Source organism: Vicugna pacos, chromosome 8 (assembly GCF_048564905.1).
Source record: "Vicugna pacos chromosome 8, VicPac4, whole genome shotgun sequence".
In the NCBI taxonomy this organism is placed as follows: Eukaryota; Metazoa; Chordata; class Mammalia; order Artiodactyla; family Camelidae; genus Vicugna; species Vicugna pacos.
This window is the reverse complement of record NC_132994.1, coordinates 72,629,775-72,653,374: the sequence shown is the minus strand read 5'-3', so window position 1 is coordinate 72,653,374 and position 23,600 is coordinate 72,629,775. Positions and strand designations below refer to the sequence as shown.

At 50.5% G+C, this 23,600-nt stretch overlaps 1 protein-coding gene across 12 annotated transcripts in view; it reads left to right on the top strand.

The window, feature by feature from the left end:
- AGPAT4 (1-acylglycerol-3-phosphate O-acyltransferase 4) overlaps positions 1-23,600 on the top strand; it is a 109,100-nt gene that overhangs the window by 62,522 nt on the left and 22,978 nt on the right. For all 12 annotated transcript variants that reach the window (XM_072966143.1, XM_072966144.1, XM_072966146.1 and 9 more), the window contains one exon: positions 21,209-21,378. In XM_072966143.1, coding sequence (XP_072822244.1) covers positions 21,209-21,378 — 170 coding nt within the window. The remainder of the gene's footprint in view (positions 1-21,208; positions 21,379-23,600) is intronic.

Below are 23,600 nucleotides of genomic sequence, written 5' to 3'. Positions count from 1 at the left end.
GACCATCACAACTGCCTAAGAGATTTGGGGTAACTGCCTGTGTTGAATGAGCCTGGAGTGTTAACCCTCCCTGTGTCTGAAGTTTCTATGTAGTGTTGGTTTGAAGAGAAGGGATGGCTTTCCTAGAATTCTTTCCCGTTCAGCACAGTCGAAGACGAGTGAGCCTTGGCACAGCCTGATGTATTAGGTACTCTAGCTTTCTTTTCTCCGCCTGTGCAGTTGACTACTCAATGAAGTTCTACAGGTTTGTTTTTACTGCAGACCCCGTGGACATGCTGAGTGAACTGTTCCATTAAGTGCACTCTAGGAAACTTCTTTGGGCTTTTAAAGATGGCTGGCTACTGCATAAGCTGCTAATTCTAAGGATCATAGAATCTCCCGATGGCTTTAAGCTTCAAGTGACTGTATTCGTTGCAGGACATGCCACGCAATCAACGTTTGCTTTAGAAATGTTTAGAATCCACTTTGTATTCCAGGGCAGCATTATCCGACAGTGCTTACTTTCTCTGAATAATTGCTTTCTTCCCTTTATTTGGTAAGACTATCGCTGGAAAGAGAAAACTAGTTCTCACCCTGAAACTAGTAGCCAATTTCGTGTCTTGAGTTACCCTTCAACTTGATTTTGAGTTAAATGGGACTTCAGCTTCAAGGGCTGGGTTATGTTTCTGAAGTGGTTAAATTCAATTGTATATTTTGCTTTTGAGGAAACAGTATGTGGAATTTTGGAGAGTGATTTTGGACATAGGCAATATTGAGCTCTCTAAGAGGGCTCCAATAAATAGTATTCATCTCAGTTATTTTTCTGAATAATTTGAGAAATGAAGCCAAAGCGTGGAAGATGGTGACCAAAGTATTTTATCACTGATGGTGCCTAACTGGAAGTTACAGCTTTGTGTGAGAGCCAAGTGGGCCTGCTGACCGGACCCCAGAACTGGGCAGATGCACTGAAGCAGCCCAGACACTTCTGGCCCAGGGCAGCCTCCTGATGTCAAGGAGGGCACATCCCGGGGAGAGGGCAGAACACACACCCGGGGGGGAGATGCAGAGCCAAGCCGAGAATGTCCACTTAACCTTCCCAGACTCACCAGTCACATCAACCCCTCCGCCTCCGGGGGCGCGTGAGTAGCGGGGTGCTGGGAGGGTGGGCATCTCCCAAGAGAAAGATCCCTCCTCATGAAACTGGAAGTGCAGAGAGAGGCTCCCAGCTGAAAGGTCAGAGTATCAGACCATCCATGGAAAGTATTTCATTCATTCTGCTACTCAAATGTCCAGAGTTTCTACTGTGTAATAGGCGCCAAGTCCGATAACGTAAAGGTGAACAAAATGTTTCTTCCCTCGAGGAATAGTCTTATGGAAGTTACACACACACAAACACCCCTGTACACACACACACACACACACACACCCCTGTACACACACACACCCCTGTACACACACACACATACACACATACCCCTATACACACACATACGTACACACACCCCTATACACACATACGTACACACATACACACACAAACACCCCTATATACACACATACACACACACACACCCCTATACACACACATACACACACACACAAACACAGAGGAATGGTAACCAAGTTTGACAATGAGGCTGTTAAAGGACATGAAAAGGGCTCATCAAAGGTCTTTACAACATGCTAAGAAGCTCTAACTTTTAGACCTAATCTTTTAGATCAGTGCCGTCTGTTAGAAATATAATGAGAGCCGTGTATGTAATTTTTAATTTTCTGGTAGTCACATTGCAAAAATAAAAGAAACCAGTGAAACTAATTTTAATAATATATCTTATTAACAAAATACATTCAAATGATCATTCAAAATGTAACCATTATAAAAAACTATTAAGGAGGTATATTGCATTCCCTTTTTTGCTGTCTTTGAAGCCTACTTTTATTTCACACCTACAGTGGATCTCAGTTTGCTCCAGCTGCATTTTAAATGCTCTATATGCACATGTGGCTAGAAGCCACCATAGCAGACAGCCCCACTGTTGACACTGATTACTAACCCCGTGTAACGTATGGGAAATGGAGAGTTAGAAAAATTAACTACCTTGAAGCAGAACTGACCCCTTTCCCGTAACATGGAAGCTTAGGTTACTTGGCCCAACTCTTCTTCTGTAAGCAACTAAAGCCACTGGATAGAACGTTCCTTCACGTCTTCTTGAGAGTATCAAAGAGCGATCAAGATAGTAAGGACATGCAGGCAAAACAGAAGGGGAGGTAGGAGCCCAGACAGTTCATCAGAGGCACCAAAAGTGCCCTTGAGGATGTTTTCTGAACCAGGAAATCTGAGCATCAGGTTTCACAGCAGCGCGTAACACAAAATCAAAACCTGGAGCCCGTCTAGAAGATTCTTCCCCATAAAACTGGAACCCCAGAAGGCTATTCCCTCGACATAAGGATCAACCACATGCCCAGCGGCCAGCAAGGACGTTTGTATTGGTTCTGAGTTAAGCCAAAGGTGATAAAAATCCCTGAAAAGTTGTACCCACAGAGCAGCCTGCTTGAAGATTTGCCGTCCGTGTTCACATCATCTGGCTGCTCTAGAACACCTGCAACCATTCAGTCAGTTTAAAATAGTCTCAGACTAGACATGTGGCCCCTATGAGGAACAAGAAGCTTATAAAAAGTAACCAAGGAAGTTTCAAAACAAATTAAAGAAATAAAAATCTGTAGAAATAAAAATCTACTGAATTAAAAAAATTTCTCTCTCTCTCTGTATATAGTGTTAATGTCAGCTTTAACACAGCTGAACTGAATATTAGTGAACTGGAAAAGACATCAGATGGAAATATCCAGAATACAGCAGAGATACAGAGATGGAAAATATCAAAGAAACATGACAAAGAGATTAAAGACGTCTTTCCCGAAGAAGAGAGGGGAAAAGAGACAGGATTGGAAGAGAACGCTAGCTGCGAATTTTCCAGAACTGACGAATGATGCCAATCCAAAGACTGTGAAGTCCAAAGCCCAGTGGAAGCTGAGGAAGATCTGAAAGGAAAAAAGTCGCACTTAGACATGTCATAGTAAATTTGCAGAACACCGGACTACAAAAGCTATTAAAGATAGCCAGAGGGAAAAAGGAAGCCACCTTCCGAAGAGGAGCAGAGTCTAGCTTCTCACTAGCAAGAGCAGAAGCCAGAAGATAATGCAATCAGACCTTTAATGTGTGCTAAATAGAAAACAAGCTCTAGTCTACGATTCTATGCCCAGCAAAAGTAGTTTCCAAGAGTAATGGCAAAATAAATACATTTTCCGATAAACAATAACTGAATTAGTCACATCAGATCTTCACTAAAGAAAATGAGAAAGATGAAATTTTAGGAAAATAAAAGTGATTTCAGATAGATGATACAAGAATAAAAGAACCAAAAAGGTGATACATATATGAATAAATATAAGTGAACACTGATAGTATAAAACCATCATAGTCTTGTGGGTTTAAATTAAAAGGATAAAGTGAACACATCAGACCAGAATAACATTAAAAACCATGAGGGAGGATAAATTGAGATAATATTTTAAGGTCCTTGTATTTTCTGGGATGAGGATAAAAGGGTTGATGAATCTGATTTGTTTAAGCTATAAGTTTCAGGGTAACCACGTTAGAATAGTAAGACTATATAGATTCTGAACTAGCAGGGGGGAGAGTGATTGAAAGTACTTATTCCAAAAAAGGGCAAGAAGGGAGAGAGAAGAGAGAAAGTGTGGGACAAATAGCACAGAATAAGATAGTGACTACAAATTCAACAAGTCTTGTCCCGACGCACTGTATCATTCTGGTCCAAAGCTTGCAGTGGGGGCAGGGTGGGCATGAATTCAGAGTTGAGCACCATTTCTGTCTTCAAGATCGAAAGCAGAACAATTAAACAACTTGTCAAAGGTCATCACCTAGAAAAAGTGGAGTCATTAATCAAACCCAGTCTGCCTTGACCTCAGAGTTGCAACTTACCTCCCCGCAGTTTTAAGTTTATCCACGTTAGCTGTCTCTTCTGCACCTGCGCCTTGACCAGCTGGACTGATGTAAATGCCATCGCTCGCCTCATGTAATCTCTGACAAAAATCTTTGTTATTGATATTTTAAATGTTATTCCATAAAAGTCAAACGGCTGCAATTTAACCTTGATTATATTCTTAACCCTAATTATTCAATGTCTCCAGGACGATGACAGGTGGGAAAAAATGTGTACATCTTTATTCTTGCCTGGCTCTAGCTTTACCACCTATCAGCACTGCTGGGAGTGGAAAATCTCTCCACTTTTATCTAAGCTGTTTGGTCTACTTTCAGCCACTTGGCATCTTAATGTTGTCACTATGCAGAGCCTGCAGTAAGCACTTAGTAAATATGTCATTCTGTGTGGAATCTGTTTGTTTGCCGTCTTAATATTAGATTCTTAAAGGATTCAGAAACCAATGTAGTGATGCTGGGGAGATTTGAACACCCAGGTGACAGTGAGTCTAACCGACCTCTCTTCATGGGAAATCTGCACTGGGAAACTGTTCTCGGGGTATATTTGTCTAGGACAAAGAACAAACTTTGACTGTCATTATAACCTTAGGTTATAGTCTCTTGGCCAAGTGGACCTAATTGTGACCCAAGAGCCACAGCCATTGGCTTTTCTAATAGTCGATTCCTTTCTGCTTGTCTTTGCCCTGGAGATGGGTATTACGGGTCTTGTTTAAATTGTTCCGCCTCTTGGGACTTGGCGCATTGCCGATCTTCCTTTGCCATCCGCGCGATTGGAGAGTGAGGTCGGGGTGTTCAGAGGTCGAGGTGGGGCCGGAATCATTCTGTTCCCTTGATCGCTCTCTTAAGGTCTAAGGATCTGATAGCACTTCATTTGCTTTGTTCTGGGCAGAACTCCTGTCACTCCTCTATTGAGAGGTCAGAAGTAACTGCAACCAGCTGAAAATCTGCCAAAGATAGAAACATAAAGCAAAATTTTGTGTTTTTCTGTAACAGTTTTTATGGAAGAAATATAAAAGTAGATGGACAAAGGGGAAATCAGGGAGGTGGGGGAAGAGAGGCACTGGTTCATACCAACTCCTTTTCTTACAATTAATAGACTTCGTTTTTTTTAAAGCAGTTTTATCGGTGCGGAAAGTGCAGATATTTCCAGACACTGCCCGCCCCTGCCCCTCCCCCCCACAGAGCGCTCCCCTGGTTTAGCATCTTGCATTAGTGTGCTTTGTTACAGTTAATGAACCAATGTTGATACACTGATGTTCCTGAAGTCCGTGGTTTACAATAAGGTTCTCTCTTTGTATTATACATTCTATGGGTTTAAAAATTTTTTTTCCTTTCTTTTTCTTTAAAAAATTTTTTAATGGGGGGAAGGTAATTTTAGGTTTATTTATCCGTTAATTTTTTTTAAACAGAGGTACTGGGACTTGAACCCAGGACCTGTGCATGCCAGGTATGCACTCTACCACTGGGCTGTATATACCCTCCCCCTTTACATTCTGTGGGTCTTGATAAATGTGGAATATCAAGTATCTACCATGACAGCGTCATACAGAATAGTTTCCTGCCCTAAAAAGTTCCTGTGCTCTGCCTGTTCATCCTTCCCCTCCAGCCCCCAACCCCTGGCACTTTTCAGACACACAGATACAAACAAGATACAGCCCATCAAAGTGACATCAGTTTGCTAAGGTCACTCTGTTTTTTCAATTTCTGTATCTCATAGACTCTAAGATGTCATTGATTGGAAGATGCACCCTCGTTTTATATGTCTCTAAGAAAAGGAAATTAAACTAGGCGCACGATGGATAGTGAGATGCGCTGGACTTCAGACGTCTTCAAATCAGAGCACTGCACTTCTCAGAACTGATAAAGTGTTCCCCGGAGCACGGGGCCTGCACCAGTGCAGTGCTTACTGAGACGAAAACAAGTATTAGAACTGCACCAAGGGCCCTGTTTGGCCTCTTCTGGGGTGACAGTGAGAGGATGGGGGGTCGGTGAGGAGGGAGGTGAGGGAGATGGCAAAGCAGAATGAAGTTGAGGGACAGCCTGCAAGGCTCTGCGCGCTGCCCGGCCCCCGGCAGCCTAGATCCTGGGGGTGCACAGACCAGAGGGAAATCTTTACTCTCTGTGTGACCCTGGGCAAGTTACTGACTCTCCAAGCCTGCGTCTCTGCACCTGTGTGGAGTGACGCTAATCCTGCCAGGAGACCCTGGGGCTAGAGAGATGAGTTGTGTGTGATGTCACTGCCTGCGCACAGCACATGCCCAGTAAATACTGGTGCTCCCTGCCTCCCTCATCTTTGGCTCCCTCGTCCCCTTCCTTCCCCCTCCATCCCATTTCTGTCCCGCGCTGTCCTCCCCCTGCAGTCAGCCTGGGCTGGCTGACTTCATCCTCATCCTCACCGCCTCCCAAGTACTCTGGACGCTGGCCTCTGCATCAGCCATGGGCTCGGCCGCATATGAGAGCCTTCGCGGCGAGAGCTGGTGGGGAGGTCCTAGGGCAGCTCACAGATGACAGAGCCTCGGAATTCTTGGCCTCGGTGGTCCCAGGGCTGCCAAGCAATTAGGGGTTTTTGTGCCCACTCTCTGGCTTCCCAACTTGATGAGATAAAGTGCAGACAGACCCCAGTAAAATGATTTCTCAGGGACCTTTGAGAGATTGGGATATGATTGAAGCACAGGTTTATTACTTACGGATTGCTAACATTCTAAGAACCGCTTGTTCCGCATACTCTTGAGGCCAGCAGGGTGAGAGCACGGGGCCATCAGCTGCCAGGAATCCTAGGTGGCAGCCGCAGAGCTGAGTGGTCCTGCTCCCCAAGTCTGGGTGACCTTGGGGAAGCCAGGTGACTTCTGTTTTGTCATCTGCAAAATGGGGGGGGTAAAGGCCCATCTCGCCCTGTCCGGGGACCCAAGGTGACGGTGCTGACAGCCCTGCGGGACTATGGCTGGCCGTTCAACCCTGACCGGTGGTTTCCAGCTCGTTCCTAGAGCCACAGCAGTGCCTGTTGCCATGGCTACTGCTGGGCTGATGAGGACTCAGGCTGCCGGATTTAGCAAATGAAAATTCAGGACTCCTGGTTAAATGTGAATTTCCGATAAACAATGGATAATTTTTATTATGAGGATGTTCCAGCTATTGCCCGGCTCTTAGTTTAGTGTAGTGTGAGACATACTTGTGCTAAAAAATAATCTGACGTTCATCTGATATTCAGATTTCACTGGGCGCTTTGAATTCCATCTGGCAACCTTCACAGGGATAGAATAGCACGTCGTTGAAAACACAAATAAGAAGGTTTCCGTGAAGTAACTGATGTCTGGAGAGATTCAGAACCCTCTCGTGACGTCCTTTATCACAAGTCAGAGAAGAGGAAGCAGTTTGAACATTATCCTCAACAGTTAAGAGTCGCTCTGGTGAAGAAGTTGGTCCCGCATTAGGGAAGGCAGACGGGAGCATCCGTGGCCTCCACGAGAAGGAAATGATGTCCCATGTGGAGAAAAGGTTTTTTAAAAACAATTTCAGCCTAGTTTCTCCTTCCCATTTCCGGCCCTAAAAATTATCTTAGGAATCGTGTACGTTCCAGCATCTTAATTTTTTCATCCTTTTCAAAATCACAGTGTATGCATTTCTCTGAGTCATGAATCTGAATTTTGAGCATAAGCCTCATTGTATTTTGATGAGGGGAAGGTGAGAGAAGACATTAAATGGATGCAAATTTTGAGTATTGATCTTAAAGGTAGATTTTAAACTTTGCTTTAAATGTCCCTAAAGAGATTAGTAATTTAGTAAATTAGTGATTTCTTGACGTTATTTTTAAAAATTTAAAAAAAAAAAGTGTTTCAGTGGCCCCGGGGACTCTGCCATCGGGTTTTTGACATGACGTGGATCTTCAAAAAAATGTTCTCTTAGCTGCAGTTCATGCCATCACCAGGTTGTGAAATAACAAATATTGGTTGATACCTGTGCAAGCCCTGTTCTTCTTAGATAGAGGACAGGATGAAACCGTCCCCGAGAGACTGTGGTCCCAAACCGAACTGCCCCAAGCCGAGCCGAACTTGCCTCTAACAGGAAAGTGAGAAAGAACAGGAGATTCAGGGGAGGAAAGGGATTGCCAGTCACGGCTGCTGCCTGCAGTTCTTTTACAAACAGCAGTCAAACATTAGTCTTATTCAGTGTGCGTGTCATTTTGTGAGTGGCAGTTTCCTTTTGCACAGACAAAACTGCAGGCCAGGGAGGTTAAGTGACATGCCCATGTCACAGAGCAGGCTAATGACGGAGCGGGAACTCAGATCAGGTCTGTCTGCCGGCAGAGTGCCGTGGACACAGTGTCCCCGCAGGGGGACTTAGAAGAGAGACACATTACTTCTAATGGGGGTTGTGGGGGAGAAGTGTCCCAGACACAAGCTCACTGGAGCTGAAACTTGGAAGACGGGTAAGATTTGGACAGCCTATGGACAGGAAGGGCCTCTCCGGCCGAGGGCAGGTACAGGGAGTTCTAGGTAGTTCCAGAAATAGCATGTAGTTCAACTTGACCTTGACTCAAGGTACGTGGAAGAGAGAGGGTGGGCCCCACAGGAGGGTCAGATGAGGCGTCTCACCTCCTCAGTGGATGGTGAGGACCCATGAGGGTGGTGATGAGGTGAAGCTGGTGTCAGGCACAGACTGGATGAGAGGAGCAGTTGACACTGGAGGCAGAGAAACCAGAGAGAAGGTCATCAAGGGATGGCGAGGGCAACCCTGAAGATGGAAAGGGGTGATGGCGCGACACATGGAGGAGGCAGGACAGGACCGGGGTAACGGGCAGTGCCTGGCAGAGGGGGCTAGGCGTGCGGGCGGGAGACCTGGGAGTTTGCTGTAAGTGAAAATTCTTGGCAACGTGTGACACGGCTGTTTGCGGGGGGGCTCTCAGCCGTAGCTGGGAGGTGGACGGAGTCCCGGAGGCCAGTTGTACCTTGAAGAGTTACCACATTCCAGAGTCTGACCCCTGTGTTTGAGCCTAGGACATTTGCTCCATAATTTTTTAAATCAGGTTCTGATGAACTCATGTTCAGCAATCTTATGAAACACCTCTGTCTAAAAATTAGAATGCAATTAATAGCCTATTTCTCAGCGGAGAAAATAAGATGGAGTGAGCGTTCACATTTGCTGATCAGCACGTTTTCGCCCCGAAGGCTCATCTACACGTGAGCTCAGATCACCTTGCGGAGGCGGACGCGCACTTCTGCGGTGGGCGGCGGCGGGGCCCGGCCTGCCCGGGGCCCCGCGCGCGGCGAGCCAGGCGTGTCGGACGGGCCTCGCTCCCGGAGGTGAACATGGCCTTTCCTCCCGAAGGACCGGAGCGCCTTCCGGCTGATTCGTTCTCCGCACAACGTGCCCGTTTCTCTAACTGGAACCGGTGTGTGGGCCCGGCCTGGAGACCCCGGGTTGTCTCTCAGGTGGTCCTTGCCTTGGGGCTTGTTTTTACCGTTTCACTTTAAGAAAACCGTCTTGTTCCCTATTCCCAGCTTTCTTTGCTGGAAACTCAGGGTTGAGCTTGTGCCCCCAACACAAGATAAGCCCCCTGGCCTCAGAGGGGCAACTTCCACTCAAGGATGTAGGGAAAGGCCTTCCGTCTTCAAGGGGGACATTCAGACCTGAGCTTAACAAGGGCGTGACATCCTTGCACACGTGAGAAGAGAAACACCACTGGATACGCCCATGGCCTTTGTACTTCTGGGCTTCAAGAAATCCTTCTTTCCTTAAAACAACTTGGCAAGTAATCCTGGGAGGGCCATTCTGCCTGGGACCTTATGGGGAAGGCGGGCAGCAGACATCTGAGCTTCCAGGGACTTCCGGGAGTGGGAATACCACCACATTTCAGTCACAGCCGGAGAGTGCAAATGAGTCCGGAGGCATCTCCCTGCCCCCTCGGGGTGCAAGGCTCAGACAAGACCAGCTCAGAAGGCGGGAGCGCGGCAGAATCTGGGGCCCGGGGTCGCTTTCCAAAGGAGGGGCGTTGGACCTGTGTCTTGAGGGGCACTGGGATTTGGACCAGATAAACAGGAGCAGTGTTGATGTGTGGAAGGTTGGAGGGAGGAGAGGGGTGGGGGTCCCTTGCTATGGAGGGTCTGCTGTCACCCTTTGCGACGTGTTGATAAATTCCCACTTCACGTGGATGTTACTGATCTTAGAATCTGGCAGCTTACACCTCCGCCGTCTCTCCCGGACGATGCCCAGACCTGGCAGAGAATGTGCTTAGCAAGTACTTGCTCCTTTGATTAAGGTCAGAGACATCGCCCAAAGGCAGTGACTGTTAAGGCGTGGTCACTTGGCTTTTCTTCACCGCAGTCGGGTACTGACATCTGAGCCTCACCACAGCTTGCGTGGTGGGCGCTGTGTCCCCCTCAGACGTCAGGACGCTGAGGCCGGCGGAGATGCCGTCCCCAAGGTCACTGTGGGAGAAGGGCTGGGCTCGGGGTCCAGCCCTGCGGCCTGAGTCCTCTGAGGCCTGGACCAAGGCCCAGGAGCTTTGCCTGGTGATGGTGGGGACAGTGGAACAGTGCGGGCTTTTGAGAATATCTTACCACTCCACACAGTGAGCAGAGGAGAGCAGAGAATGAACACTTTCACACTCCGGGACTTGAGACCTTTTAACTGCTTAATAGAGTGGCACTGAAATGTAAAGCACTCTTAAATTGATACCGTAATCTTCCTTTTCTCAGAAATTAACAAATCCAGAAATCCCCGTGCGGACTTGGTCCACGTTTGACACATGGATGTGTTGTCAAGGTTCCGTCCTTGTCTCTCCCGTGCAGAGAACTGGCAGCGAGGGCGGGGGGCAGGACTGGGCGTCTGGGCACCGCCTGCGACCTGGGACCTAACTCTTCTGCATAGCAGGGTACTTGCTTCCTTCCACTTTTTTGTTATGAGGCATTTAAACACGTGTAGGAGTAAAGAGAATAGCGCAAGGATTCTCCATATTCACAGCATCTGGATTTAAATACCTGAAGCATTTGGTCCTACTGGCATTTACTGAGTTATCATTAATTGATCGATTAATGAAAACGTATAAAGTGAATCCCGGATATTTGTATGTCATGAATTTGCCCCAAATTATCACAAGGTGTGTTTTATAGAGAATAAGCGTATCTTAAAAACACAACACAGGATTGTTATTACAACTGTCAAAGTTAGACATTTTTTTCAGTATCATTTATTACTGTCTATATTCAGATTTCTCCAATTGTTTCCAAACTTTTTTTTTAAACACATTCGGGTGTTTAAATTCAGATTAAAATAGGGTCCAGACATTGCATTTGGTTGTTATGTCTTTTAAGTCTGTGTTAACTTAGAACAGCACCTCCCCTGCCCCTATTCCTCCCCCCCCCACCCCATAGAGTGTCCCACCTCTGGGCAGGTGTGAGCGCTCACTGGAGCGGAGTTTAACCTGCTCCTCCCTCCTGGACCATACGCTAGAACTCAGACATCGGTGCTGGGTGGGTCCAGGTTCGGACTGGTCCACAAGAATGATTCATGGTGCTGCTGCTGCTTTGCCTCACGGTGGGGGGTGTGCCCCCGACAAGAAACATGGTGGGGAAGTGGATTTTAGGGAAGAAACTGTGGGTGCCAACAGTGCTTGCTACTCCCGAGCTATGACTGCCTCCAGGCCCAGTGACGTCCGGTTTCTCGTCCTGCCAAGTCCCCTGCCCAGCAGCTCTCACCGGTGATGAGTGAGTGGGAAAGAGTTCTGAGGAGAACAAGGGGCAGGCTTTGGGAGAGAAGTAGAGGTGGCTGCAGAGACGGGGAGTGGGGAGAGAGTCCAGGTGAGCGGTGACAGGGGAGGACGGTCAGAGGCCGGGGCAGAGCGAGGCCAGGGCAGATAGAACCACCACCGTTACGACTCCTGAACCTGGAGGTGGGTCCCCACGCTAGGCTCGCGTGGCCCAACCCAAGCCCGGTTCCTCCACCACCTGCCCCTCCCTCCCAGGGCTTCCCCACTCGCCTGCAGCACGCCCACCCACAGCTGTTCAGGGCGACACATCTTAGAACCCTACCTCAGCCTTCTCTCCTACCACGTTCAGCCCAGCAGCCAGTCCTGCCATCACCTCGAGCCCGACTCCTCTTCCACGGGACGCCCCTCAGCACACAGGCCCCTCCCCTGGCTGATCGCGGTCACCCACTCCCGGTAGCTGGCCTCCGCCTGGCCTGCTGGCTTGGTTCCCTCCACAGCAGCCACGCTGCCCTCAGTGAGCCCCCAGTCCTCGACGGCACGGGAAGTACACCCGTGAGCAAGGTGAGCCTCGTGTCTGAGAAAGTTCCCTGCTCGCAGGTCATGTCTCGGTTAGATCACAGCAGCTTCACGCTGCACTTCCGAGACTTCTGGAAGGCCTTCTCGGGGCCGGCTGCAAGAGACCAACCCCACCATCCTCCCCAACCCTGTCCGCAGCCCTTCCCCTTCCTTTTGCTCTCACGGCACTCACAGCCGCCCATCCACCGCGTTCTGCATCAACGTGCTGTTTGCTTCTTTGCTGCCTGTCTCCCCGGCTAGCGCTTGCTTGCTCCCTGCCTTGTCCAGGCGCCTGCACCAGGGCTGGGCATCGCGTGGTCCTTGCGCCAGTATTCGCTCACTGGGTGAACGAGGACACTGACCTGCTCAGGACTGGGTGGGCAGGTGGCATGGGCCTCAGGGCTCAGTGATTTCTGCGCTGCGTTCTTGGAAGGGAGTTTTGAAAAGCCACAGTGTCGGGGCACCTGAGTCGGGGGTGGGGGGTGGATTCAAGGCCCTTCCTTCCTCTCTGCTCCCGCCTGAAGGTTTTGATTGAGGCCGGGAAGCACAGGACTTGAACATGCAAGACAGTCGTATTTCTTGATGCTTTTTTGAACCCCATACTCGAAGCAGAGCGGTGACTGCACTTGGCGGAAAGCTGCTTTTCCGCTCCTAACACCGCTCGCTCCACGCTCAGACTGTGGACGCCTGCGGCGTTCGCACCGCCTGCTCTCAGTCCAGCGGGCCTCAGCGCCAGGTGCCAGTTCCCCTCCCCGTCGCCGCAGGATGCGCGTGGGGGAGGGGGCAGCGCGTCACGCCTTTCAGGCGGGTGCTGTCACGGCCCCTCACCGCCCTGACCTGCCGTCCCATGGCAGCGGGAGGAAGGTCACAGCGTGGCAGTGTTAGCACTTTAAGATTTGAGCTCCAAGAACATAGCAGGTCTAGACCATTCCTTCCGCGCCCCGTGAAGGGCACAGCCTGCATAGAGCCGGCACTTCCCCAGAGCGGGGAGGATGTGATGGAGGTGCTGCGTGGTCCAGAGCAGTCGGCTTTGCGTGTTGCCAGCTCGTGGCAGATCAGTGCACCAGAGGTGTCCCGCAGGGCTTCCCGAACTTCCCTCCACTCTGCAGAACCTTGGTGGACATTGTTTCTCTGATCGTCCCAGGACGTGCTGGTAGCACACGTGTACGTGCGTCCGCTTACAGGCTTCTTGCCTCAGCATCATTCAGTGACCCGGGCACCTAAGTGGGGAAGCAGGTGCTTGGACGACTGGGAGGTGGGCTGGAGTGCTGCGGGTACAGCTGGTCTCCGAGTTTGGTGTCATGGAAAGAAGGTACTGAAATCTGGTTATGGCAAAAAGGCACGTGCTGGTGAATTAACTAGAAATAAATAAAGCAAACAAACAAACACGTGCCCAAATGCTTGGAGCACAGGCAGTGGCCGGAAGTTAGGAAGATCCATGTCCAGGTGGCCTCAGACCTGAGGTTTCATGGAAATAGGACGCGTATTAAGCCTGGAAGGATGGGGAGGGCGTGACGGGGAAGACAGAGGTCAGGCAAGGGACAGAAGTGGTGAGCAGGGTCTGAGGGGCGTAGCTGGGTGGGGAGGACCCTGACTTCAACTGAGTTTGGGGCTGGTGATGGGGCTGTGAGTGGGGAGGCAGCGCGGGGTGGCCCATCTGCGGACCCTAGAGGTGGATGCAGAACAGTCGGCGGCTGGTCTTGGATCAGAAATCCCCGCTTCTGCATCAGGTGCTGTCACGTGGAAGTGGTTTGTTTATTTACACTCTGTCCCCTTTTAAGCACCTCCGTGAGCTCACTGGGGCCTGGGGCTGGGAAGCCAGTGGGAACGAGGCTGGCCCCAAACCTTCCTGACTACTCCACTCCCACTAACAGTTCAAGCTCTTGTTTTTATTCCAACTTTTGACCACGGCCAGACCCCAAGAGCAGGAAACCAAGGCCAGCGTGGGGCACATTCTGCCGCAGGGGGTGCGGGAGGGGGTGGTCCCTCGTCCAACCCCAGAAACTTCTCGGCTTCGTTGTTTTTACATTTTGGAAGCTGTTGAGGATGGGAGGTTTCATTTTTGACCTAAATTATAATCAGTTAAATTATAAAAACTATTATAAGTACATAATTATATATATTATATATATATATATCTGGTTTACAGATTACATGTAATTACACATATGATTATATAATTATTAAGATTAGATAAAGTTAGTTATAAAACTACCATTTCCTATGCCATCTCCCCCGTCTCTCTGATGCGGGAGAGTCTGGCCTTTGACATGTGTTTGAACAATGAACCCTGATCAACAGTCTGGATTTCAAGGTCTTTTCCACAGGAACCTTGCCTCCCTGTCTTATTAGAATTCTCGGCATGTCTCCAGAAAGGGCAGCAGAGAGGAGAGAAATGTCATTCATGGCAGGTGCAAGCAGGACCCTGGAGGTTTTGTGGAAGGAGAGGGCCTAACACCTCCATCCGCCAGGGCCACAGAAGGATTCAGTGGGGGTTTCGGAGGGTTGTTGGGGTTCCAGGGCCCATGTGGACTCTGGGGGTCCAGCCCAGAAGGAGTCCGGTCTTACAGCTGCTCGACATCTGAACTGAGATGACCAGAGAAACGTCAGGGCTGAGGCCAGGGAGGTTTGGGGGTGCCGGCAGGGGCTGCCTGGACACTCACCGCTGTGCTCAGTCCTCTCCTGGCTGTTGTCTCAGTCCCTTCATGGTCCCCTGTCCTCACTGCCGTCCTACCCTTGCTGGTGGTGGTACGCAGGAGAAGGAGGGCGCTGGCTGTGGCAGTGAACGCTAAAGGCTTTAATCACTTTTACATTTAAACTTCCCAGCAGCCTTTGAGCTGGGCATCTTCTTCATCCTACAGGGAAGGGCTGCCTGAGGTTAAAATTGCAATCCTTCGACTCTGACCTTCCTCTGAGCCCCTTCCCACCTAAATGCTCTTTCTCTCCCCTCCCCGGTATAATCTTGGCTTCTAGTGTCGTCGTGGCCTCTCTAAATCTCCCTGAGTTCAGGGCCCAGCACACCTGCTTCCTAGCACTGGGAGCTGGACCAGCTGCCTGGCCTCAGTGTTTCCAGGTCCTCGGCTGTAAAATGGGGACAATGACGTGAGAGCTGACTTAGTTGTTATCATTTTCCTCCTCTGCATACATGAACCAGTGCCTCTAACTTCCCTTTTGTCCATCTACTCTTTTTTCCTGTCTGGGGTCGAGCACGACAGCAATAGAACAGAAACAAGCCTGCCCTTCAGGTCACGTGCCCTCACAGCCCCCTGGGTTTGGTCCTCCCACCAATCAGCCCCTGAAATCTGAGGCAGCAGTTGGAAGTTTACAGCAAAGGTCACTTCCTATGCCCCATGCCCCTGCCTGACAGCCCCCCAGGGCCCCGCTGGCTCCGTCCACCCCTGTGATGAGAACGGGGTGAATAGGGTGTCCCTGGCTCCTTTGAGGCCCTGGAGTTAATGTGTGGGTTGCAGCTACAGGGGGGCAGAGGGAATGTGATATTAGGTACCAGTTCTCCTGGGGAGCAGGGGGGGTGATGAGAGGAGCTGGTTTCGGTGATGAGGTGGTGAGGTCCTGGGGACCCAGGTGGAACCTGTGGGACCCAACGTCCTCCCTCTTGAAACAGGATTCCACATCCGGGACGGGGCAGCCCCTCCCTTGTCTCCTGTGTCCCTGCATCTCCTCCAGCTTCTGCTTCGAACAAATGCTGATGTTCCCAGTTACATTTATTCCGCGGATGGGGGTGGGGGGCCCACAGAACAGCAGCCACAGGGCCCTGCTCTGGGGGTATCAGGAGCCCCTCCCTCTTCCGCCTTCCATTTTGATTTGACGCATTGTTTTAATGGCTAGGTTTTACTTTTCAATTAACTACTCAGCTCTGGGCTTCAGTGCTCATTAGATAAAAAGCCTGAGTTTTTCTGGTTGCAGAATGTGCGTTACTTTTGATGCCCAACAAGAAGGAAATGCTCTGGGGGCCCAGACCTCACCTCTACCCCGTGTACTCACCCTGGCGGTGTTTGCCATTGGCTGCTGGCATCACAGTGCCGGCTGATGGGACCGGGATCTGAAACTCTCGACAAGAGATGTCCCCTGAATAAACAGCCTTCTCGCAGGCCCCCTTTGTCCCCTCACCTGCCCAGGGTTTCTGGCCTGGATCGCTGGCTCAGCCGCCCTGGGTAACATCTCAGTTAAACTGAGCTTCCAGGGACTGTGTCCTTTGGAAGGAAAGAGCAGTACCATTTCCATGGAGGGAGACGGGCTGAGCAATTCCGTCATCTGTCATCACCCTGAGCAGATGGTGGGAGTGGGCAGGACAGACGGAAACATGTCGGTGTGACAGACCTCACGGATGCCCTGGCTTTCGAAGTGTGATGGTTCAGAGTGCATCTCACCTGAATAACAGACAACCCCCACCCCAGCCCCGTAAGGCAGATGCTGGTCAGTAGGAAAGGTGGGGCTGCCTGGCCATCTCTGGGAAGCTGTTGAGAGAAGGCCTGAGACAGGTCCTGACCCACAGCGTTGACACAACCACACGGGAGGGTAAATGAAGCCTCAGGTCATGGAGATAGTTGTAAGCTACGTGCCAATATTTATACAGGAGCGGCCAGTAGAACATCAGCCAGTAAGTCACTCAACTAAAGCTTTCTGAGTACCTACCATGTGTTAGATATTGGGGCAAGGATATGGGAGACACAAAGATGAATGAGACGTGGGTGCTGCCTGGTCACAAAGTAATTGATGAATTACTCCAGCCTCTGGGAGCTGGTGTTGAAGGACACACTCTGTCCCAGCCTTCAAGGTGCTTGCAGTGTTATTCCAGGCAGCAGCAAAGAGACCGTCTCCCACCCTGTTGATTCAAGCATCGATCAATAGGATCCTTTGGAAGATGATTTGGAAACATACATAGAATTTTAAAATATGCATACTCTTCAATCCATAATTCGCTTTTTGGTTTACCAATGTTGGAGAAATAGTGTCACAATTTTTTTTTAAAACATGTGTTTTCAAGGATGTTTACTACAGTATTTGTAACAGTAAAAAAAAAAAAATTGGGAGTTCAAGATTTGCAGATACTAATATACATAAAATAGATAAACAGGTTCATCCTGTGTAGCACAGGGAAGTATATTCAATATCTTGTAGTAACTTATGATGAAAAAGAATATGAAAACAAATACATGTATGTTCCTAAATGACCTGAAGCATCGTGCTGTACAGTGGAAACTGGCGCAGCATCGTAAACTGAGTGTACTTCAATTAAAAATAAATAAATAAATAAATAATAAAACCAGCCAAACAAACCAAAAAACAACGGGAAAAATGCTGATCGATGGCAGAATGGCTGAGTAAGTCACGGTATATCCGGGGCAGGAGCTGCCGTGCAGCTGGTTACCCTTCATGAAATCGTCATTCTGCCTCTTTTTGACCTAAAAATATGGCAATTCCATATATCGAACCAAGAATGAGAGACATCCCTGGGCTTTTGTTTTGTTGTCTCTAAAATGGGGACAATAATCATGTCTCCCAGTCTCACAGGGTTAACGTGAGGATTTGGCGCAATGCCGCGTGGCCTTGGACCAGTGCCCAGCACACGGCCAGAGCCTGGTAAATATTTGCTGATACCTCTATGTATCTGTATTAACGTGGAAAGAGCCCAAAATACACCAATTGGAGAAGATAACTATATGTATGTGTTTACAAGGGTTCATAAAGTATGAACTCATTTTGGGGGGGAAAACGTGTGAGTGTGCATGTGTGGGCATGTGGTTGTATGTGAGAGTCTGTGTAAACACACAGGACTAGAATGCCACCCTCTGAGCTGTTCCTAGTGGTGAATCCTGGAGGAAGGAGTGGGATTGGGGGTGGGGAGGTAGGGGGTGCCCCTCGGGGTCAAGCAGAGTTGCTAGCAGGCAGACACACACCTATAAAGGGAGCAGCCCCTCATCCTCCGTGCGAGCTGGTCCAGCCAGCTCAGGGGGGCTGTTGTCTCTGCAGCCCATGCCAGAGTTGAAGTCCCAGAGCCAGCAGTCAGGAAGGGGTGATGGATGTAGGCAGTCAGGACCCACAAGCCTGATCTGCAGCTCCCCAGAGGACAGACTGAAACCCATGTGGGTTCCTAATGCACCTGGATGGTGTGGGGGCCTGCAGAAGCTGGGCCCCCCAGGAGCAGGCATAGCCAGGCCAAGCACCAGAGGAGCTGGAGGGGGCAGAGATGGAGGAGCGGTTGCAGGCCTGGCTGCTGCTTCGCACGGAGGAGGTGAATCAGCACATCAGCCACAGGGCCCGTGACCGGCAGTGGTACTGCCTCCCCTCCACCTGCCGGACCTCCTCCTTGTGGCCCCTTGCCTGCAAACAAACAAGAAGGGGGATTCTGATGAACATGCTGCAAAGCCATCGAGGGGAATGACACATTTTCTTCTATAGACTTCTGGATTGTTTGAATCCTTTTACATTGTGACTCTACAAATGTACTTCTTGTGAATTAAAAACCAAAAAAGCCCTGAAACCCTTTGGTGGAAAAAAAAGGAAAGAAAACTCTTCTACCCAGTGAGATTTAGTGTTCAGTTGTGTAGCTAACAGCCTGTGGAGACGGGTGAGAAATCCAGCCGCTCCCCACTGTCAGCGCCTAGTCCTGCCGCCACCACCTCTCACTGTGCCGCTGCAGGTCCGTCCCCACCCCCAGGCTGGCCTCCCTGCTTCTGACCTGTTCCCACTTCAGCCCAGTGATCTTTTCAAAATGCAGATCAGGTGCTGCTGTGTGCCTCTTTAAAACGCCCCAGTGACTTCTCACTGCCTCTGTTATGAAATCATAAATCTTAGCCGCTTACTGATCTGGTGCAGAAGTCACTGTCACACTCTGTATGCCTCGCCTCTCTCTCCGTCCCTTCCCTCGCCACAGAGCCTTGCGTGCTATCAAGTTACCATGCGTATAGCAGTTATGAGAATTCGCTGACCCCCTACTATGTGCAACATCACTGCGTAGCCTGATGTGATGCCCACAATATCCCTAGACTCTTTTTCCCTGTCTTTATTTACAGACAAGGGTGTGAGACTTAAGGGACATTGAGAAACAGGCAAAAAGCCTCATGACCAGTGAGTGGCACCCCAGGACTGGAGTGCGGCTGTGTCTGGCCCCCAAATCCATGAGCACCGTATTCCGCAGAGTCCATCCTGTGAACAGCCTCTGCTCTCCTGGTCACGCCACCTCGTGAGTGGGCGACCATCTGTTCCTCGGGGCAGCAGGCTCCAGGAGGGGACCCAGGAGCAGCCATGTGTTTGCTGCTACACCTCCAGTCCCTCCCATCGTGTGTGCACATGTCAGGTCACCACACGGTGGGCGGTGGGGCACCAAGAGCCATGTAGGTGGTGTTTGCGAATGACAGCGGCGAGCGCAGGGAACTGCTCAGCTTCACCTCCTGACTCCACGCAGCTCCGCTTTGGGCTTCTCCGGGCTCCGCGGCCAGAACGGGCTAGGCTGGCCCGCCCACCTACCTGTTAGGAGAAATCAGCGCAGCAAAGAAGCATTTTTCTTTCTAGTGATAACTTTCTCCCACAGGCAGGGCTGCCCTGCTAGGGCCCAGGAGGTGCCACTCCCGTCCCTAAACAGTTACCTCTGTTCCCTGGCTGCCACTTCTAGGTCCCACCAGCACTGCTGCCTGGGGGACAGCTGCCTGGGGGCTCGGCATTTTCTCGACGCCTACGAATAGGCAGACTATTTCATTGTCAAGTAAGGGGTGTGTTTTGGTTTGTTTCCAGTGATGCTGGTGGATACGGAAGGCTGGATTTGTGGGGAGTTCAGCACGTGCTCCGCCCGGAGCCCCTGCTGTGTGGTGTGCCCTTCACTTCTCACAAACCCCGACGAGGCAGCCCCTTCAGAGATTAGGACCCTGAGGTGCCTTGCCATTCAGCCGTCCGAAGTCCCACAGTGCTTAGAAACTCGACTGTAATGCCTCCTAGAAAGTTCTGGCACCCCAGTTCCTGAGCACAGTCTCCAGCCTCAAGGAGAGAGCTTACCAAGGGCAGCCACTCAGGCCCTTCCAACACGAACACTTGGGACCACGCTTACTGGGCTGTGTGTGTGTTTGTGTGTGTGTGTGCGTGCAGGGGGCAGGTGATGCGTGTGTCCTCTGCCTCATGTGCACCCCACTAAGTGGTGATAAAAAAGGGGGTCTGGCCTTGGCAGAGGGCTCACCCATCCACCAGCTGAACATGCTTAGCTTTAAAATTCCATTTCAGCGCTTCTCTCCGGCTGGAGTTCTAATCTAATCAGCTGTTTTCCTGGACAATTTCTACTGTACAGGCTTGTCCCGAGGCCACCAGTTTGGGAATTGGTGACCCGGATTACTGGCATTACTGGAAGACTAGAGACGAGTTGGTCATTATTGCCTGAAAAGGACTTTTCTATTTTTCCAGGCTCCTACAAGAACGTTTTAAGTTTCCCCGAGGCCCGTGGGGTGGGCCCGCATTTATCCCCTCTTCCAAGTGCTCGCGTTTCGCCCCGGGGCTCCCTCATTCTTGGTGCACCCACGTGTGTGAAAGGGAGAGAAAAATGGGGTGCTTAGTGTTCTTTGATGGAGTTTATAAATGCCCCAATGAGTCATGTCCCCGGAGGCTGGGAATTCTATACAGAGCCGCGGGCTGCCTCTCAGCGCTCTGTAAACACACGGGCTTGAATGCTCGAAGGATTCAGGCCTTCTGATTTATTTCTCCCTGAAGTACTTCATCAAGGAATGCAAATCGTTTGCCTTCTCCAAGCGTTTCCGTTTTCCTTCTGCTTTGAAATCCTTTCAAGGACTGGGGTCTGGGCCAAAGTGACCCAGAACTTGACGCCTCGAAGTTGCTTTTTGCCCCAGCCAGGAGGGCCGAGCCTTGTGGCCGCCCGGCCTGGCAGACCGGGCCCCGGCCACCGAGGGTCCGTGGAATGAACTTGTGTCTGTCGCTGTGGTTGTTTGCAGAGCTGGTGTTGCTGCTGGAGTGGTGGTCGGGCACGGAGTGCGTCATCTACACGGACCCCCAGGCCTACCCCAAGTACGGGAAGGAGAACGCCATCGTTGTTCTGAACCACAAGTTTGAGATCGACTTTCTCTGTGGTTGGAGCCTGGCCGAACGCTTCGGGGTCTTAGGGGTAAGTCGGAGGCGCGTGGACCGCCTCACGCATCTCTCTGGTTCAACACCATAAGTTGCCTTTTCGCTCTCGGTCCTTCAGAATTTCTAGAAGCGTTTGCAGACTTGTTGAAATGTTCTTAACCAACTGCTTTTCCTTTTTGCTCGGACTCAAGATGAACATCTGCTTAAAGCCAGGATAGTATGTATTCAGCTGTTACGATGTGCTGGGCATTTTATGTACAATTGGTTTATTTAATCCTGACAGAAACATTTGGGGGCCGGGAATATACACCTGCCCTCTTTTAAAAGCTATGTTTCCATGCCCTGTTCAGAATCACACAGCTGTTAAGTAGATTTGGATTTGAACTCGTCCAGCCTGCTGCCTCTTTGTAGTCTTAAATCTCTGTGCTCTGCTGCTTCGCGGGCTCACGGGCAGAATTAGCCTCTGAATGTTCACCTTCATAGGTCCAAATGCCTTAGGGAGAGAGACGTGCAGAATTCAGAATAAATATGAAACCCCAACTAGCGTGACCTCTCGTGCCCCATTGTGACCGAGTCTCCCCAGTGGACTTTTGTCAAGTTTACCATGTTGAGGGGCCTGATGGTTGAGCCAGTAGCAAGTGCCCGGACACGTGGGCTGAGGTATCCCAACGGGAGTCACACTGCGCTGGCCCGGGCTGGGGAAGGCGGAGACCACCCCCACCTCAACTTGGGAATCCTGTACTCGGAACAGCCCCCTGTGTGTGCATCACACTTATTTTTGGTGGCCCATGTAGACAAAAGTCATAGTGTGTAGAAGGTATAAGTTTGCAGACCGTGGGGAGCAGCTTGGACAAGAGTCTGGGGGCAGACGCCCTGTGCAGGGGGTGACTCAGTGTGTCCAGTCCCAGGTGTGCCTATGAGGTCTGGGAGTCGCAGCCAAACTGTGGGTCCTGTTGGTCGCTGCCTGGGGAGGACCCTCGGCCAAGAGGGACTACGTAGCCTTGGGGTGCATTTTGTATTTGCTTTTTTTAAGCCTTTTTTTTTTTTTAACTTGGAGCAAAAGGGGAGAGAAGGAAGCATGCTTAGAAACACATTCCAATAATGTCTTTAGGACAAATGATGGTTGTTACGCAGTTAAACTGCCAAAAGGCAACTAAGGTCTTTAGCAGCTTTTCCAGAGATGGGAACGGTGTTAAATCACTGTTGCCACCTTAAGACGTCTAGAAAACTGGATTGTCTGGGGGCGGACATGCTGACAAGGTTTCTAGGAATGGACAGGCCCTCCTGCCAACAGCTTTCTCCTCTGTTTTCCTACCTACCCTTCCAGTACTGACGTGATGCCTGTGTGAGCACCTGTGTGTGTGTGTTCAAATAGATTTTTAGGAACAAAACCAAAAATTCTAGGATCTACCTTTCTCGGCTGTAGAGGCCTTGGGCAGCCATCTTAGCCTCACTTCTGGGGCTTTGTTCCCTCTGAGAGGCAAGAAAAGTCTCATCATCCGATCCCCATGGTGGGCACAGATGGTGGGTGGCCCGATCGATCCTCCCTCTGCTGCAGGAGGAAGCGTACGCGGGGTCCTTGCGTCCTGACCAGAGCGCACGCTGCTGCCTTCGGGCTCGGCTCCCTGGATCACCGGCTTTTCAGCTGTAGCATGGGAGCAGCCGCTGATTTTCCGGGCCTCGCGGGTGGCTTGGGCGTGCTCGTGCTCACGATGTGGAAGCACGTGTGACCTGGCAGGAGCCTGGGGTGCAGCGGCAAGTCCGGTGGACTAAGAGGCACTTTCCAAACCCCACGGTCCCCCTGGTGGCTTGGCAACCACGATCCCCTTCTCCGTGCCTTGTAGCGTATTTGTGCTGTTTCTGACCCACGGGATACGTGACTGTTTTTTCAAATAACCTGCCAGAGCCTCAGTTTGGGCCAATCACTTGCCCCAGAATGAGAACCAGTGAGTCTGATCGCTGACTTGCTGCTCTTTCCTCCTGGACAGAGTTGGGGGGAGAGCTGTCGGGGAGCCTTTTGTTGGAAACGACCAGGGCGCCTGCAGGAGGGGCCGGGCTCGTGGTCTGTGTGGGGTTTGTCCCGAGGAGTGCAAACCCTCAAGACCTTTATCGCGTCAGGGACGGAGCAGCTGGACTAACGAAGCAGAAGCACAAACACAGATGCTCGGGGAAACACACAGACATCCAGAGCCAGCAGCCACGGGGAGGGGACCCAGGAATGGAAGGCGGGCCTGGGACTGGAGAGGGACCCAGGGCTGA